The sequence below is a fragment of the Magnolia sinica genome, chromosome 8 (assembly GCF_029962835.1).
Source record: "Magnolia sinica isolate HGM2019 chromosome 8, MsV1, whole genome shotgun sequence".
Taxonomy (NCBI): Eukaryota; Viridiplantae; Streptophyta; class Magnoliopsida; order Magnoliales; family Magnoliaceae; genus Magnolia; species Magnolia sinica.
The window spans coordinates 13,776,484-13,792,375 of record NC_080580.1 but is presented as its reverse complement, the minus strand read 5'-3'; the positions used below and the strand labels follow the sequence as shown (position 1 = coordinate 13,792,375).

Below are 15,892 nucleotides of genomic sequence, written 5' to 3'. Positions count from 1 at the left end.
TAGATATAAAATAAACATATCGAGATGGTCCAATGCCAAAGGCCCCACCTTCTTGGGTGGGCCGGGGCGCACCTGATCGGCTTCTGCCCAAACATGGGGAAACGCATTGGCTACTCCCCCTGCCACCCGGCCGTTGGCTGGTGATCGGTGCTCTGCAGGCCCCTCCATGATGTATGTTTCTCATCCATTTTTACAAACCATTTTATTGTTTTATCCCAAAAATTAGAGGGATATAAATCTAAGTAGATCACACCATAGGAAAACAATAATGATTGGATATCCACCATTAAAATCCTCCTAAGGCCCACTGTACTGTTTATTTGACATCCAATCTATTTATTAGGTCATACAAGCCCAGATGAAGGTAAAAAACAAAGATAAGCTTGATCCAAGAATTTTATGGCCTCCAAAAGGTTTTTAATGGTCGACGCTAATTCAACATTGTTTCTGTAATGTGTTCCATTTGAGATTTTGATATACCTAATTTTTTGTATCATATCATAAAATGATCTGAAAAAATAAATGTACAGCATGGATGATACACATACATCATGGTAGGCCCACAGAGCACCTGGTGGCAGGGGGAGTAGCCAATCCGTTCCCAAACCTGAGAAGCGGATTGCCTGTGCGCTCGGTCACAGGTAGCCCTCTATTGACAGAAGCTGTGTGGGGTCCACAGAAAAGTCTGTGATGAATCGACTCTGTGGACCCCACACAGTCTAAAAATATCAGGCATATCCACAACTCATGTGGCCATAGTACACAAAACAGCAGAGATTGAACGTCCACCGTTGGAAACTTTGTGGGGCCACAGTAGTTCTGCATCAGCTTGATATTTGTGGCTGCAGTTTATCTGACTGGTAGTAACCTATAAACAGGTTTGATTGGCATTTAAACATCACGGTGAGTTCCAGGAAGTTTTCAACGGTGGACGTTTCATTCATACGATCTTGTTTGGTGTGACTCACATGAGTTTTTTGAACCACCTGATTTTTAAAATCCTGCCTTACTGTGGTCTTGAAAAACTGATGGACTGAGTGGATTTTCCAAAGGAATCTCTATGGACCCACACAACTTCCAGATACAGCGGCACAGGAGTATCTCTGTGCGCATCCCCGAACGTGAGAGACGCGGCTTGGGTACCAACCCTGGCCGGTCTCTTGCTATGATACGGGCCTACAAGGAGACGCGGCTTGGCTAGTGAACCCTGAACAAGCCAGCTAGCTTGTGTCCGAGATACGTAGGCCCTACCATGATGTATGTGTTTTATCCACGCTGTGCATTTTAATTTTTCATTTTTCATTTTATTTTAGGGCATGAGCCCAAAAATCAGGCAAATCCAAATCCCCGGTGGACCATATCATAGGAAAACAATATTGATTAAACATCTATAGTTAAAAACTTTCCTAACGCCCACTATAATATTTATTTGCTATTTATTATGTTGATAAAGTGACACAGACATGAACAAAGGAAAAACATAAATAATTACTTGATCTAAAACTTGGTGGCCTCCAAAATGTTTTCAACTATAAGCATTCAATCCCTACTGAAACTCTATTATTTTCTGTGGTGTGGTCTACTTGGGATTTGAATCTATTTTATTTTTGGGCCAATGCCCTAAAATGAACGGGCAAAATAGATGAGAAGCATGGATAAAACACATACATCATGGTGGGGTGTATAGAGCTTTGACACGAACTAGCAGGCTGATTTTATCTATACCGTCCATCCATTTTGCCATATCATTTTGGGGTATGAGCCCAAAAATATCATGCCCCCAAAATTGCCACCTGAGCACAGAGAATCCAATCATGAGTTTTGGGGTGTGAACGTAACAAAAATATACGTGGATAATTTAACTTTAATTTTATTTTTTATTTTTTTTATATAAAACTAGACTTATGAAGATTTAATATGGCTTTTGAATCACACCAATTGAAGTTATATTCAAGAAAATATGCATTTTTGAAATTGACCTATTCAAGCTGTCTAAATGAGGGGTTAAAATTATAATTTACAAAACTTCAGGGCCAGAACTACAATGTTGAAATCGAAATTTCACGGTCGACCGTGGACCTTTGGACAAAGTGCGGTCGACCGTAGATTGGCAGGGTCGACCATAAGGTTATTTCTCTAATTTTTATAGTTTTTCTGCGAAAAGTGGCTTCAACCTTAAGTTTCTTAGGTCAGTTTAAGCAAAACCTATATACGTAGTGTCTCTAATCACGTCTAAGGCATCACTAGGGTTTGAAGATGGATGAAGGGCTATTTAGAAGTGAAGAATGTGAGGAATGAAGTCCTAGGGGGCTTTATAGCATCTCCTACACGCACACTCGGGCACACACTCATGGTTGATCGTGGGTTTTCACGGTCGACCATGGACCTCTGCCCACTTTAGGGTCGACCGTGGATTTTCACGCTCTGATATTAACTTGTTATGCCCCGAAAATCAGCACCTAAGTACATAAACTCCGATCCCGAGTTCCTAGGTGTTAACTTAATAAAATGCACATGTGTTATCATTCAAATTCACATACAAATAATCAGAGTAACATATTTCAACTTAGCAGAACCAAAGCGAGGTAGAGATACGAAAATTCGAAAATATAAGGTTAACATCCAAAAGTGGTGATCACCCATGTGAGGATTATGCAAACCACAATAATTGCAATAGGAACAGAAGAACAACTACTAAACAGGAAGAAACTAGAGATTTATTATGCGCCCCAAGCGCACCACCAACTGATCCTATTCTTGAGTTATCTACATATGTCAAATAGGAGGCATCAAATGCCAACATAATGAAGAAATATCTCTTAGATTGTTACTTGAGACATTTTAGTGAATAGTAGGCTCACAACAAATACATATTCATATATGTAATATAGTTAAGCATGTTATCTTTAATGCACGGCTACTAAGCAAATTACACATGTTACCAACACAACCAAACGTAAGTAATGATGACATAACAAACAAACAATCTCATAATCTAGTTAGTAAGTAGATTAATGTTATGATGAAATGATGCATGCTTCTTACAATCTAGCACTACCTCATAAGTGACTTTAATGCCTATTTCGCAAATGCCAAACTCCCTCACAAGCAACTCCAATGCCAAATCGTAACCTATCCTAGAGTATGCATGATTAACCAAGTGATTGTTAGTCTAAGTTAATACAGCAGGTTGGCAAAGCTAGAATACTGTCATTATATCACGAGTCATTATTCGGATCATGTGGCTCGTTGCGGCATATGACAGCTCCTCACCAATGTCCCTTGATCCAAATTAAAGTATCCACATGGTACGAATTGAATATGAATAATCAATTCAGAGGTATGAGTTTGTCACTCAAAACCAAATCAATAGAGATGAAAGGGCTAGTCACCCAATTCTATTCACTCCCAATCGTTCGAATAGTACTCTAGCATGGAACTATCGGCCCAGTAATTTGATAGTGGTCATTCGAACAATATTTTATTACCTCTATTAGTACTCAATGGTCACTATGGGGAGGCTCGTCGCCCCAGCATAGGCTGACAATTCGAACACGGTGTCCCATTCCAATATGTCGGGCTCATGAGTCTTTATAGGATTGTAACGCACTAATGGTTATGACTAGACTAAATCAATGGTAATGGTGGTATCCCAGATTCTATTGAATATTATACAATCACCAAGCATACAGATTATCGAGCTTGCATTAGATTGATGTGATCGACTACAGAGAATCCCAGGCAAACTGGCATTGGGTGCAAAGCATCCCATGTAGCTCCATTTCATGGCGATCGTCCGTGTCCAATTTTGGTCGACTGTATAAGCCTGGGATATCCTCCCTAAAGCTGGCTATCTGCATATTTAAATAATTTTTAAAGCTTGATCCATCACAACAACACAATTTAATCATAATAACATTTGTTATCATTCGACATCGAAGAATTCTAATATTAAAATTTTAATGTCATTCAGGCATTTCGTTGAGCATGTTATCAATTAAATAGCAAACAAACGCATTTAATTATTTTAAAATACTAAGTAGAAGTTTGAATGTAGATCTTCACCTTAGAGTTAAAATCCTCAACCCGGATGTGACCCTAACATCGAGAATTTGGAAAAAACACTCCAAACCTAAATCAAAGTACAAGACTATCATTAATGATATTGATTTAATCCTAATTAAATGTTAAATAATGAATTATGGCTTAACTAACTCAATTGGAATGATCCCTTACCTCAGTTCAACGAATTAGGACCCGGAATCAACGCACAACTGAAAACCTAACGGAGTCGACCCTAATTACAGCTCCCCCAAGAGTATGTACCACTCCAATCGATAATTTAGACTCAAAACCTTAACATACTCAACCATAATATTATGGTTTGCAAGAAACGATAAAAACGAAAGGGGGTTTCTAATTCTAATGGATCAAAATGTAGGAAATGAAAGAAAGAGAATGAATGACAACTAGGAAATCTCTTTCTTAGCAAGGGGTGAAACATCTATTCAGAAATCGTGAGGCGAGACCTTACAAGATCCGGATAACACGGAAATCAGACGGCGAGATCTAACACCGGACTGCATCATTTCTCCCTTCCTTCTCTTATTCCCTTCCTCTTTCTCTCATTGGCTTAGGACAAACTCGGATTTAGAGGTTTAAGGCTCAGTAGTGAAGTAGTTATAGTGCCAAATGTGGTACAAATGGCCCTAAAGCCTAGGTACATACTATTATAATCCTATGAGAGGTTGTTTCTAACTTTTAGGGTCCACTATGAAGCGTACATATCGATATATACCATAGGATAGTTGACCCTAGTGATGATCTACATATGGATATGATTGGCTCACCATTTGGATGCGTTGATCGATGATTATAATTAGAAGTCAATTCGACGGTCACCGATGGTCGATTAGGGTCGTGGCTATTCGGATATGTGTAGGGTATTAATGTAGGTTATTACCATAAATTTAGTCACGATCTAATGGTCTGAAGCCATAACTTTGGTAAAGACACATAATTAACTTAAGTTCTTGATTAATTTTAAAAATATTCACACATTTCATGCACTGACCTTGTGAGTCCAAGTTGAGCGATTCGAGATGCGATATTAGCTCGATATCTCGCGATGGACGTCAAGCCAACTAAGACGAATGTCTTTCTATAGTCTCGGATTTAGTGGCACACTAATGAGTGGTATAGAGCTTTTTCAGATAATCAAGGCATTTCTTGAATGAATTGGGTAGATAGATTTCTTGTGCATAATGATTAGAGTTTGGATTAGTTAGGTTTATAGTGTGACTTATTCGCAATTAGCAAAATTGGAGATCTGATCATAATCACCCTAAACCGTTGATTCTTAGGCTAAAGGAGTAACGGGGTCAGTTTGGTTTGTTAATTAAGATCTGACCCTTAGTTATCTCGACTCTAGGTATGTCTTTATTTAGTTGCAATTGTCTTGATTAGTCAGTGATAGGTCAACTAGATTTGGGTCATAAATAAACAAATCACGAAGATAGACTCAGGTTTAAGTGATCAGTCGGATTCATTGGCTTCCTATACATACGGTTAATTAATCGGATTTGTGTGGTTCTTTACTGATACCGCCCGCATATAGGCTCACCTTAAGCGTTAAGGGTCAGTAAGTGATAACGTAAGCTAGTTACATCGAAAAATTTTAAGGATTTTTTAAAATCCAAAATAGTATAAATCCATAACGCTATACACATGGATCTAGTTAAAGGGAAAACTCAAATGCCATTTTGATCTAAAACTCATGTAGCCCCATTAAAGGTTTTCACCAGTAGGCGCTTGAACCCCACAATTTCCTGTAGTGTGGCCCATATGCTTTAGTTACTTAGTCGACATACCCTAAAATAAGATGAAAAAATGGTTCTTGTAAGACCCGTATCCTAGTTCGTACTGTTCCGTCGAATCTCATAATCCTTCCCATCGAATTCCGCCAACCTGTGACGTATAACCGACGTTTGTGCGTGACCCTAAGTCGAATCCCGTCGATTTGAGTTAGCTTAATCCGAGACTTGTATCATTGCGACCGCACCGTCGCCGCGACTCACGCACCGATGCGATACCCTGGCCGGAAGATGTGGGCCGACGTTTATTTCGAAGAAAACGCCGCGCGTTTGCAATCCCAAGAGAATCTCTACAACATGTCAAATCAATCCCATCAATCCCCTCATGTCAAGTACAAGAGCACCCATGCTTTCTTTTTTCACAAGTTAAGCAACCACCAAAGTCAACCAATCCATCACCTCACCCATCACTCACATCCATCACCCATCTCCCATCACTTCTCTCCTTACAACTCTCTCTCTCCCTCATTTCCCAAGCAACAAATCCCAAGCAAAAGAGGTGCACACGTCCAAGGAATTCCAAGAGAGAAAGTGAGTTGTGTGGCCCACTTTTTCTTCCCAAAATTCCTCATCCTAGCCATTCATTTTCCATCTTCCACCGTTAAAGTGAAGCACAAGGAGACCGGCATTCCAACGGACCGAGAAGATCAAGAGTGGGTACTTCTATAGGTTTAGATTCCGTTATTTTTTTAGATGAAGAGCCAAGTGAGGCCTACCGATTGATGATATGGATCTCACTTTGGACCCTAAGTGTGGGCAATGGCCCACCTTGATGCTCATGATCATTCCATGATGAGGCCATTCTCCATGGACCCCATCATAATGTTTATTTTCTTGCATAAATAGGGTCATCTAGACCTTTCATTTTGGTGGAGAAAGGATCTCCACCGTTGATTTTCAATTTGATGGGCCCACGTGCAATGGGACCCACTTGATGTATGATCGATTTCAAGGGAAGGCCCATAGTGTCGGGGTCCCTCCATCACACGTGTCTCACTCTATTTCTCTCTCTCTTCTCTCTTTTCCTTTTTGTGATGATATGGTTGTGTGGCCCGCTTGGATGCACCCCACCATGAAGCATGTATTGGATTCAAGTCATTTGTAGTTGAGGCCCGCTTTATATGTATTGTATACACACCATCCATCATTTGGTGGCCCACCTGAGTAGGGCCCACCTTATACTTATGTGTTGTGCCAAGCCGTCCAGCGTCTCTGGACGCTGGACGTGAACTGTATAAAAAAAATAGAGAGATTCTTTTTAGATTTTAGGGTGGGCCACTCATTCAGACCCCACCTTGATATATAAATTCAATCCACGCCGTCCATCCCTTTCCTCAGACTATTTTAGGCGTTGAGCCGAAAAATGGGGCTGATCCAACTTTTCGGTGGGCCATGCTTCAGAAAAACAGTGATTTTCACCATTTAAATGTACCTACATTTTTCTACATGCCGAAAGATGCCCAATATTGGACTTGACGGATTTGTTATGGTCTGTAGAGACCAATGGTTGGGGTAGATTTACCTGATGCAGGCCCCACGTATGTAAAACCCCCGAAAAATGGGTTTTCAAAAAAAAATAAAAAAATACAAGGCAGCGCCTGCTGCTGCGTGTAACGGCGGACGACAGGGACCCACGGTCCCAGCCGTGGGCTCCACCCTGATGTATATTATGTATCCACCCCGTTCATTTGGTGGGAACCTCCCTGTAGTGGGCCCCCTCCGAAGATCAGGCCGATCTGATGCTCAGGTGGCCCACATCATTGGAAACAGCAGTGTTTGAACGGCTGCCATTGAAACCATTTTTGTGTCCACAGAAGTTTTGGATCGAGATTAAATTTGTTTTCCCTTTTCACCCAGGTACGTGTGACCTTATGAATGGATTGGATGGCATATAAACATTATGGTGGGCCCCACGTGGGACCCACAGTGATGTATGTATTTTATTCACACCATCCCTAGTACGGGATGGTGGAACCCACCCGTTGTATATGTTCTCTCCACACCGTCCACAGCAGTGGACGGTGAACCCCACCATGATTTATGTGTTTTATCCACACCGTCCACACCTGGACGGTGGGACCCACCATGATGCATTTGCTGCATCCAAACCGTCCATCCATTTCTAAAGCTCATTTTTGGGCCTGAGCTAAAGATTGAGTCAGATCCATAGCTCAAGTGGATTTAGGTAGTGGACAATGACGTCCACCGTTCAAAAATTCTAAGGGCCATAGGAGTTTCCTATTAAGCTAATAGTTGTTTCCACTTCATCTATCACTATGTTAATGTATGAACAGGTGGGATGGGAAACATATTTTTTGGTGGGCCTTAGGAATTTTAAATGGTGGAAATCATTATCCCCACTTATCTTGTGTATGACCCATTTGATATGCATAGGGCCCAGTTGGGGCGGCCCATTTAATATAAATGGCCATGTTATTAGGCCCATCTTGATGTAATTGTAGCCCATTGTTGAGGCCCACCTTGATGTGTATGAGGCCGTTGTTGAGGCCCACCTTGTTATGAATGTAAGGCCCATATGATTAGGCCCACTTTGATGTACACAAGGCCCATGTTACGAGGCCCATTGTGATGTTTTCAAAGGCCCATGGGATATGGCCCATTGTAATGTACATAAGGCCCATTGATGCAGCCCACTTGATTTATATAAGGCCCATTTGATGTATTTGAGGCCTATGGGTCGAGGCCCAATGAGATGTATATAGGTCCATTGCAATGTGTGATTCCCTATGGTTTGTGTAATGATATTTTATGGCGGGCCATGCCTTGGGAACAATGTTGGTTTGACGTCCACATTGTAAGTGCAATGTTGGTTAAATGTCCGTATTGTAACTCTCCTTAAGACCCATTGATAGGCCCATACTTGTTGATGGTTCACCACTTTGTAACATGCTTAGTATATCTCCACGATTCATGCACATACGCATTAGATGTATGCTTGATATGAGGAATGTTTGATCATAGCATAAGCCGTTGGGCTGAGACATTTACGGGACTCCTTATGAGATAAAGTGCCCCACATGAGCGCGTGATTCGCGTGAGATTGCTGCATGACTGACGGTGTGACTCATGCATTTCGCATTGTGTGTCGTGATTCACTGCACGCCCTAGGGACATCAGGGTTGTGGCCACCATAGGCACATCGTGAATGGTCGTATAGGATACCGAAAATATTGGCTCTAGCATTGTGGGTACTTAGGATGTCCTTGGGTAAAAATTTCAGAACCTTTTTGGTACCAGGAGATGCTCCAACGTTTAGACCGAGTGGATACATGAGCGCCCGAGTGCCGAATACCAGTAGGCCACGTCTCCCACTGTGTCATGGTCGGTTGGAATGGGGTGTGGCCTTATCCGCCCGAGTGAGGGGGCTATAAGCTAAGCTGAGTTTAACCAGCTCGCAAATGAGTCCACTATCGACGAGCTGGGTAGGTATTGGCAGACTATTGGTCAGGCGGATAGTGTGGTCTCTTCCACTTGCTTAGCTGTGCAGATAAGGAGGAGGCAGTCAGTATGAGTGTACTAGACCCCGGTGATATCCAGAGAGGAACTGTACTGATATGTGTACTTGATGAGTACCGGCATGCTTGCTTTGCATCTCGCATATGACATTTGGCTACATAGGCCTCGCATCGCATGGCCTTGGTGTGGCCGATAACACTCATGCCTTGCATCACATAACTTTGGTATAGCTGATAGCATTCATGGACTTACTGCATATTTTCGTATTACTCTGATATTGTACACTTAGCACTCGCCTTATACACACCTTCACCACCCTCTAAGCTTTCTATAACCTTATGCACGATAGATGCGTGCAGGTGGCGTTAGGTTACATCAGCATTAGACTTGGAGCGTGCAACCGAGCTTCTGGAGTTTCTGTTACTTTCATTATATTGTATTTCTCTTTCATACGCATTGTACTTAAAGTTTTTGATATAGTGGATATGTGGTGTTGTTGTTTTGTGACTTGGTTATGCTTGTGGTTATGCTCCATTACAAAAAAAAAAATTCATACTGAAAATCCTCCTTGTAGGATCCCAGGATCAGAAATCTGGCGTATGGGCTTTGAGAGCCGAGAATGGGGTACTACGGACGCTATCGGTACCGGATTCGGCGATCGAAAATTTTGTGAGCCCATTTTTCGAGTTTGGGGTGTGGCAGTTTTACTGCATGGAAAAAACATACATCATTGTAGGGCACATGGAAAGTGGTTTGGATAATGACCCCAATAGCATCAAGCTAGTTGGTGTCAAATCTCTGTGGACCCCACAATGATGTATGTGTTTTATCCACACCATCCATCAATTTTGCCATATCATTTTAGGGCACGAGCCTGCGGACACTAGATCACAAGCGGCTTGCACTCACAGGTGTCTTTCTCGAGGGTTTTTGTTGGCATGTTTAAGGCATAGGGGAGTATTGCGTTTGATCAGAGTCGTCACTAGCCAATTACTCATATTTCTATAATCTGCTAGACCTCATAGAAATCTCAGGAGAAGGAATCAAGTGATTCCCTATCCTAAATGACTCCTTGATCTGCAATCAGAAATTATAGGTAGGTGACCATGGTTATATAAAGGGAATGTGTTAAGCACCCTCTTTGCTTGTACAAATACACGATCTTTACTTCACATGACTAAATAAACTTTTAGGGATTCGGATAATTCTAGCACACGGATGACGTAAGTGTGTGGAATGCAGTACGACAATGCGATGTCTGTGACAAGCGATGGCCCAAGTCAAATAAATCTATCATAACTCACCCACTTACAAAAGCAGTTGAATAACTAGTCAATCTGATTTTTTTTCTAGGCAGGATCTGATATTTTGTCAAGTCGCATAGCAGACACTCAAATTGACTGGGTGCTCAAATGCAACGCATGTCATATGCGATGCAGATGAGCGAAGAATAAGTAAGGGGGTTGAAAAGGGAATGAGTGTTGCATGATGCTAATATAAGTATGAATGATATTGATCAAAGACGAGCTCATAGGTGAACAGGTTGTTGCAAGGATTGACTTGAGTGGGTTGGCTCGGCCTTTAATGACTCAAGCGGATAAGAGTAAGGCTTAACTAGGCTAATTTAATGCTAGATGGGTTTCCTCTCTTACACTCTCTCTCCTTGGTAGATAGGTGAGCTAGATTCTACTCTCATTCTCATTCTCTTTCTTCTTTAAGCTCTCTTGGAAGGTTAAGAAATTATCAGATGGTTTTGAAATGAAATGAGAATAGATGTTTATAAGGTCTTGGGATGATTTTTTGATAATTCTTGAAAAGTCTAGGGGTGAAAAGGGCGCTAAGGGCTGGGATTGGTTGCTGCCACATGGCGCGATCTAAACGGTTGGATCAATGGCACATATATCATAATCTTGGTAAAGGGTAATGACAGTGTTGTCTTTTTTCCTTTCTAGTGCAATTGTCGAAGAGTCTAGCTGATGTCACCACTCCACCTAATTCTCTCTGAAGGTGGAAGAATTGCCACGTGTCAGGCGGCACATATGCGTTGCCTGGCACATGGGACTTTCCCATTTTTCATAGGAGAGCATCTGAGGTGGTGTATTAGTCATGTCGTTCCTCTTGGTTTTACATTATCGTGGTCTTAAGTGTTAATGAACCTGGGTATGGGCTTGAATTGAGCTTAAAGTTTGGCTTAATTTTGAGCCAATTGGTTGACTAAGTTGATTAAGTTCAACTAAAGTGATTAGATTGGACGAAAGTTAACCGACTTCTGATCAACTTATCAACCTTTGGGTTGGGTGTCTATGGATAAAATAATAACACAAATCTAACTCTTAGGTAAACCATACCACAATAAAAAGTGAGGGATCGAATGCTTATGGTTGAAAACATTTTAAGAGCTACAGGAGTTTTGGATCAAACTCATATTTATGTTTTCTCTGTGTAACTTTATTAATAGGTTGGATAGTAAATAAACATTACAATAGGCCTTAGGAATTTTTAAGATGGTGTACGTTTGATCAATGCTAGTTTCCTATGGTGTGGTTTACCAGAGAGTTGGATTTGCTTCATTTGAGCTCATGCCCTAAAATGATCGAGTAAAGTGGGTGAACGACATGTAGAGCTATACACAAACGGAGTTAGCTCTGTTAGGTCACTTGACTTGACTCGAAAAAGCTCGATTTGACTCGGTTCGAAACTGAGTTTGAGCCGAGTCGAGCTAATTTTTTGAGCTCGAAAAAATTTCAAGCTGAGTTCAAGCTTGCCCGAGCTCAACTCGACTCGGATTGAACCTCAACCCGAATCGGCTCGGATAGAATTGCCTATGTGACTCGGTTATTTTGATATTGATGTTGCTCGCCAAGTGTTTGATGAAATGACTCAATGAAGTGTTGTTTCATGTGCATACATTCTCTTCCGAATTGGCTAGTGCGAGGAAGGAATGAATATGAAACAAATCATTACAAAAATAAAAACAAAACAAAAAAAACAAAAACAAAAAACAAAAATAAAAACAAAAAAACAAAAAAACAAAAAAAAAAAACTTCACATTACAAAATTACCCTAAGATCATGATTTTTTTTTATGTTGCCCACCCAGTGTTTGATGTAATACTTGTACGTTACTATTTCGCATTATGTGAAAAATTGCAAATGCGCAGCATGTATTTGTGAAAATGTTGCATAGGCTCGAGCTCACACCCGAGCTACTGACCAAACCGAGCTGAGTCGGCCAATGGAGCTCGAGGACAGAGCCGACTTCAAGCTGGGGTTAGATATTGGCTGAGCCGAGCTGAGTTGTGCCAAGCTCAACTCAGTTTGACTCGTGTCCAGCTCCAACCACATGACAAAACATATCACTATGGTGGAGACTACAGAGCTTTGACACCAAAATAGCTTGATGGTGTTGGGTCACTAGCGAAACCTGCGTCCAGGACACAGTCCCGACACCATGTAGCTACGCACTGTTGGGTCTGTTGGAGTGATAAAGTCACTTGATGTACATTGATAGACCATACTCTGCTAAGAGTAAATGGTTGTTTGACAGGGTCACCATGCAATCGGCGTCCCTGCCCCGCTGCAGACCCCGAGTCACAAGTCGTGTCGTCCATAGATCGAATTGATAATATGTATGTCGCAAAATCCCATGTTATCCATTGATTAGGTTATCGGTGGGACCCACGTCTTGAACAGCTAGATATCATCATTCGACTAGTGGAATAGAAATTCGCTTCCATAGTCCGCGAACTACAGACCAGGGTGTCTTTTTAATCAGCATCCAGTAAACGACACCATCTTTTGTTTCTCGCCCATGTGAGCAGCCCTCGAATGAAGAGAACTCCTCAGCCATACATTATAGATGCTGCAAAGGTGGTTTTGGGGCCGCAATTTCGGGCATTTTGAGAAGATGGGTGGTTTTGATTTGGGTGGTTTCTGCAGGAAAGGTGGGATTTTGGAGCTGTTTCGAGTAGAATTGGTGGTACTGGGATGTGGGTCTTGCTTCTTTTGACTAAAAGGTGAAGATTTAGCAGTTTTGGCAGGTGGGTGGTTTTGGGTGAGGGTTTTGACGAGATGGGTGATTTTTATTGGGGTGGTTTTATAGGGAAGGTGGGATTTTGGGGGTGTTTGGAGTAGAATGGGTGGTTTTGGGATGGTGATTTTTCTTCTTTTGAACGAAAGGTGGGATTTTTGGTGAGTGGTTTTCCGGCAAATGTGAGATCTTTGGGGGTTTTTTCTGTCATTACTAGTGGTTTTTTATGTTATTTTCAGGGGGAACAAAAAGGAGGTTCTTTCTGCAGTTTTATCAGTTGGGTGGTTTTCAGGTAAGGGTGAGATTGAGTAACCATTTTTAAGGGGGGTTTGGGTTTTCGAATTTCAATCAGAGGTGAAATTTCTTTAGAAAGATTGTTGGGTTTTTTTTTTTTTTTTTTTTTAAATCAAGGGAGGGTGAGATTTGATTAGCTGTTGTAAGTAGGATTAATGGTTTTTATGTGATTTTCAAGCAAAATTGGTATTTTCTTTAAGCAATTTTTTCTAGTAGGATTGGTTGGTTTTGAGTTTTGGGCTTTGTTATTTTCAGGCAAAGAGGTGAATTTTTAGCTGTTGTGATGTGATTTTCTAACAAACGTGAGGTTTTTTGGGCAGGTCTTGGTAGGATTTGAGAGTTTTCTTTAATTCATTTTCGTAAGAAACATTGGGATTTTCTCTAGTTTAAATCAGGCAAAGGGTGGTGAGATTTTTCAACAATTTTCAGTAGTGAGGTTTTCTTGCAAAATAGAGACAAGATCATTGGTTATCAGATGTGATTTTCATGCAAAGATGAAATCTTTGAGCAGTTTAGGCATTGGCCTGAGCCTTGTTTTTGGCTGTCTTTTTCTAGCCCTTGTTGCTGAGCTCTACTACTTGCTATGGTGGAAGAAGAGAATATCAAATAGAGACATTGAAGATGACTACAGCAGCTCTACGAGAGAGCTTTTCTATCTCCTCTGTTGGAAAAAGCCCACCTCCTCTTCCACAGCTCTAAACCCTCACACATCTGCCAGAATCACAGATGGTCATGGCCATCATGGTCATCCATCTGATGACCATTCCAACACTAGTGGCATGGATCTCTTGCTCAAGCCCTATGGAGAGGATGGTTTGGACACAGAGCTGATGAGGCTGCACAACCAACATGGCCCACCTAGATTCCTCTTCACAATCAAGGAGGAGACAAAGGAGGACTTGGAATCTGATGATGGGAAATCCAAGGGTGATAATAAGAGCAGGAAAGGGTCCAGAGGCAAGAGCTTAAGTGACCTACTCCTTGCTGTAGAGACCCCATTTCTAACCCCTCTCTCATCCCCACCTTTCTTCACTCCCCCTTTAACACCAATGGATTGCTACAACCAAACTGGTTTCAATCCTCTCTTTGAGTCCTCCACGGATGCTGAGGTGAGTAGGATGAGGTCACCCCCTCCAAAATTCAAGTTCTTAAAGGATGCTGAGGAGAAGCTATACAGGAAAACACTCATGGAGAGAGCTCTGAAGGCCCATAGGAGTGGTGGACCTGTGGAAGATGAAGGGGTGAAAGGCCCTACATCTTCAAAAGAGGAAGATGGGTCTTTTATTACCATCCTCATTGGTAAGAGCAAAGAGAAAGATCATCTCCACCATTCAAGCTCCTCACAGGTACTTCCATTGCCTTCTTCCCCTTCAAACATCAGGCCAGTTAGCAAAAAGCCCATGATCGTCCAATAGATGGGCCCAAGAGACCAAAATAAGAAAAGGGGAAATGGGTTTATTTCAGTTTGGTCTTGTTGTAATTCTTACATAATTGCATTTGGATGTGAGTCTACTCATTGCAGCAGATCTTTCTAGCATTTGGGTTTCCTTTGTTTCTCTTGTAAATCCAGCTAACTAAAATCTCCTGTCAGATCTTGAGAAACAGCCATCTTCTATTTCAGCTGTGAGAGAGAGAGATGGATGTGATGTGATGTTTATGTGGTAGATTTTTTTTCTTTTCTGGGTTTCTCTCTTCTTCCAAGGAATCTAACAGTCCATGTTCATGGGCCTAGAAAATAGCCCATAAAGAGATGAAATTGGGTTTTTTTTTTTTACCCATTTGATGTTAACCCAAAGAAAGCTCATGTTTCATTTGAGCTTAGATAAGAACTGAAAGCCCCATGTAAGAGAGAAGAAGCTCTGACATACACAGCAAAGTTATGATCTGCCACACGCGTGACATACTGACATGCATGCTTTCCTAACCATGGGTAGTGCTGTACACGTGTGTGGACTTACCACATGAGTGGTGTGAGGTGGCAATTTGAATTAGAGATGAAAGAATCCAGATAAAGGTTTATCTTCTGTCTTTTTACACAATCTCCGTGTCTTTTGAGCCCTGTAATCATTCCATGGGGGTGGTGTAAAGATTCTCCTTGTATTAAAAAAAACAAAAGCTGGGTTTATTATTTTTAATAACATGGACCCTTGTTTCATCCTTTCTTTTGGCTTTTCGTTATCTGGCCTATCGACTCGGTGGAACTGCAGAAATACGGTGTG

The 15,892-nt window shown here is 41.4% G+C and overlaps 1 protein-coding gene across 1 annotated transcript; it reads left to right on the top strand.

The window, feature by feature from the left end:
• Positions 1–13,695: 13,695 nt before the first annotated feature.
• LOC131252933 (uncharacterized) lies at positions 13,696–15,293 on the top strand. Its single transcript, XM_058253728.1, has one exon. The coding sequence runs from the start codon at positions 14,168–14,170 to the stop codon at positions 15,086–15,088; it is 921 nt and encodes a 306-aa protein (XP_058109711.1). The 5' UTR covers positions 13,696–14,167; the 3' UTR covers positions 15,089–15,293.
• The last annotated feature ends 599 nt before the right edge of the window (positions 15,294–15,892 follow it).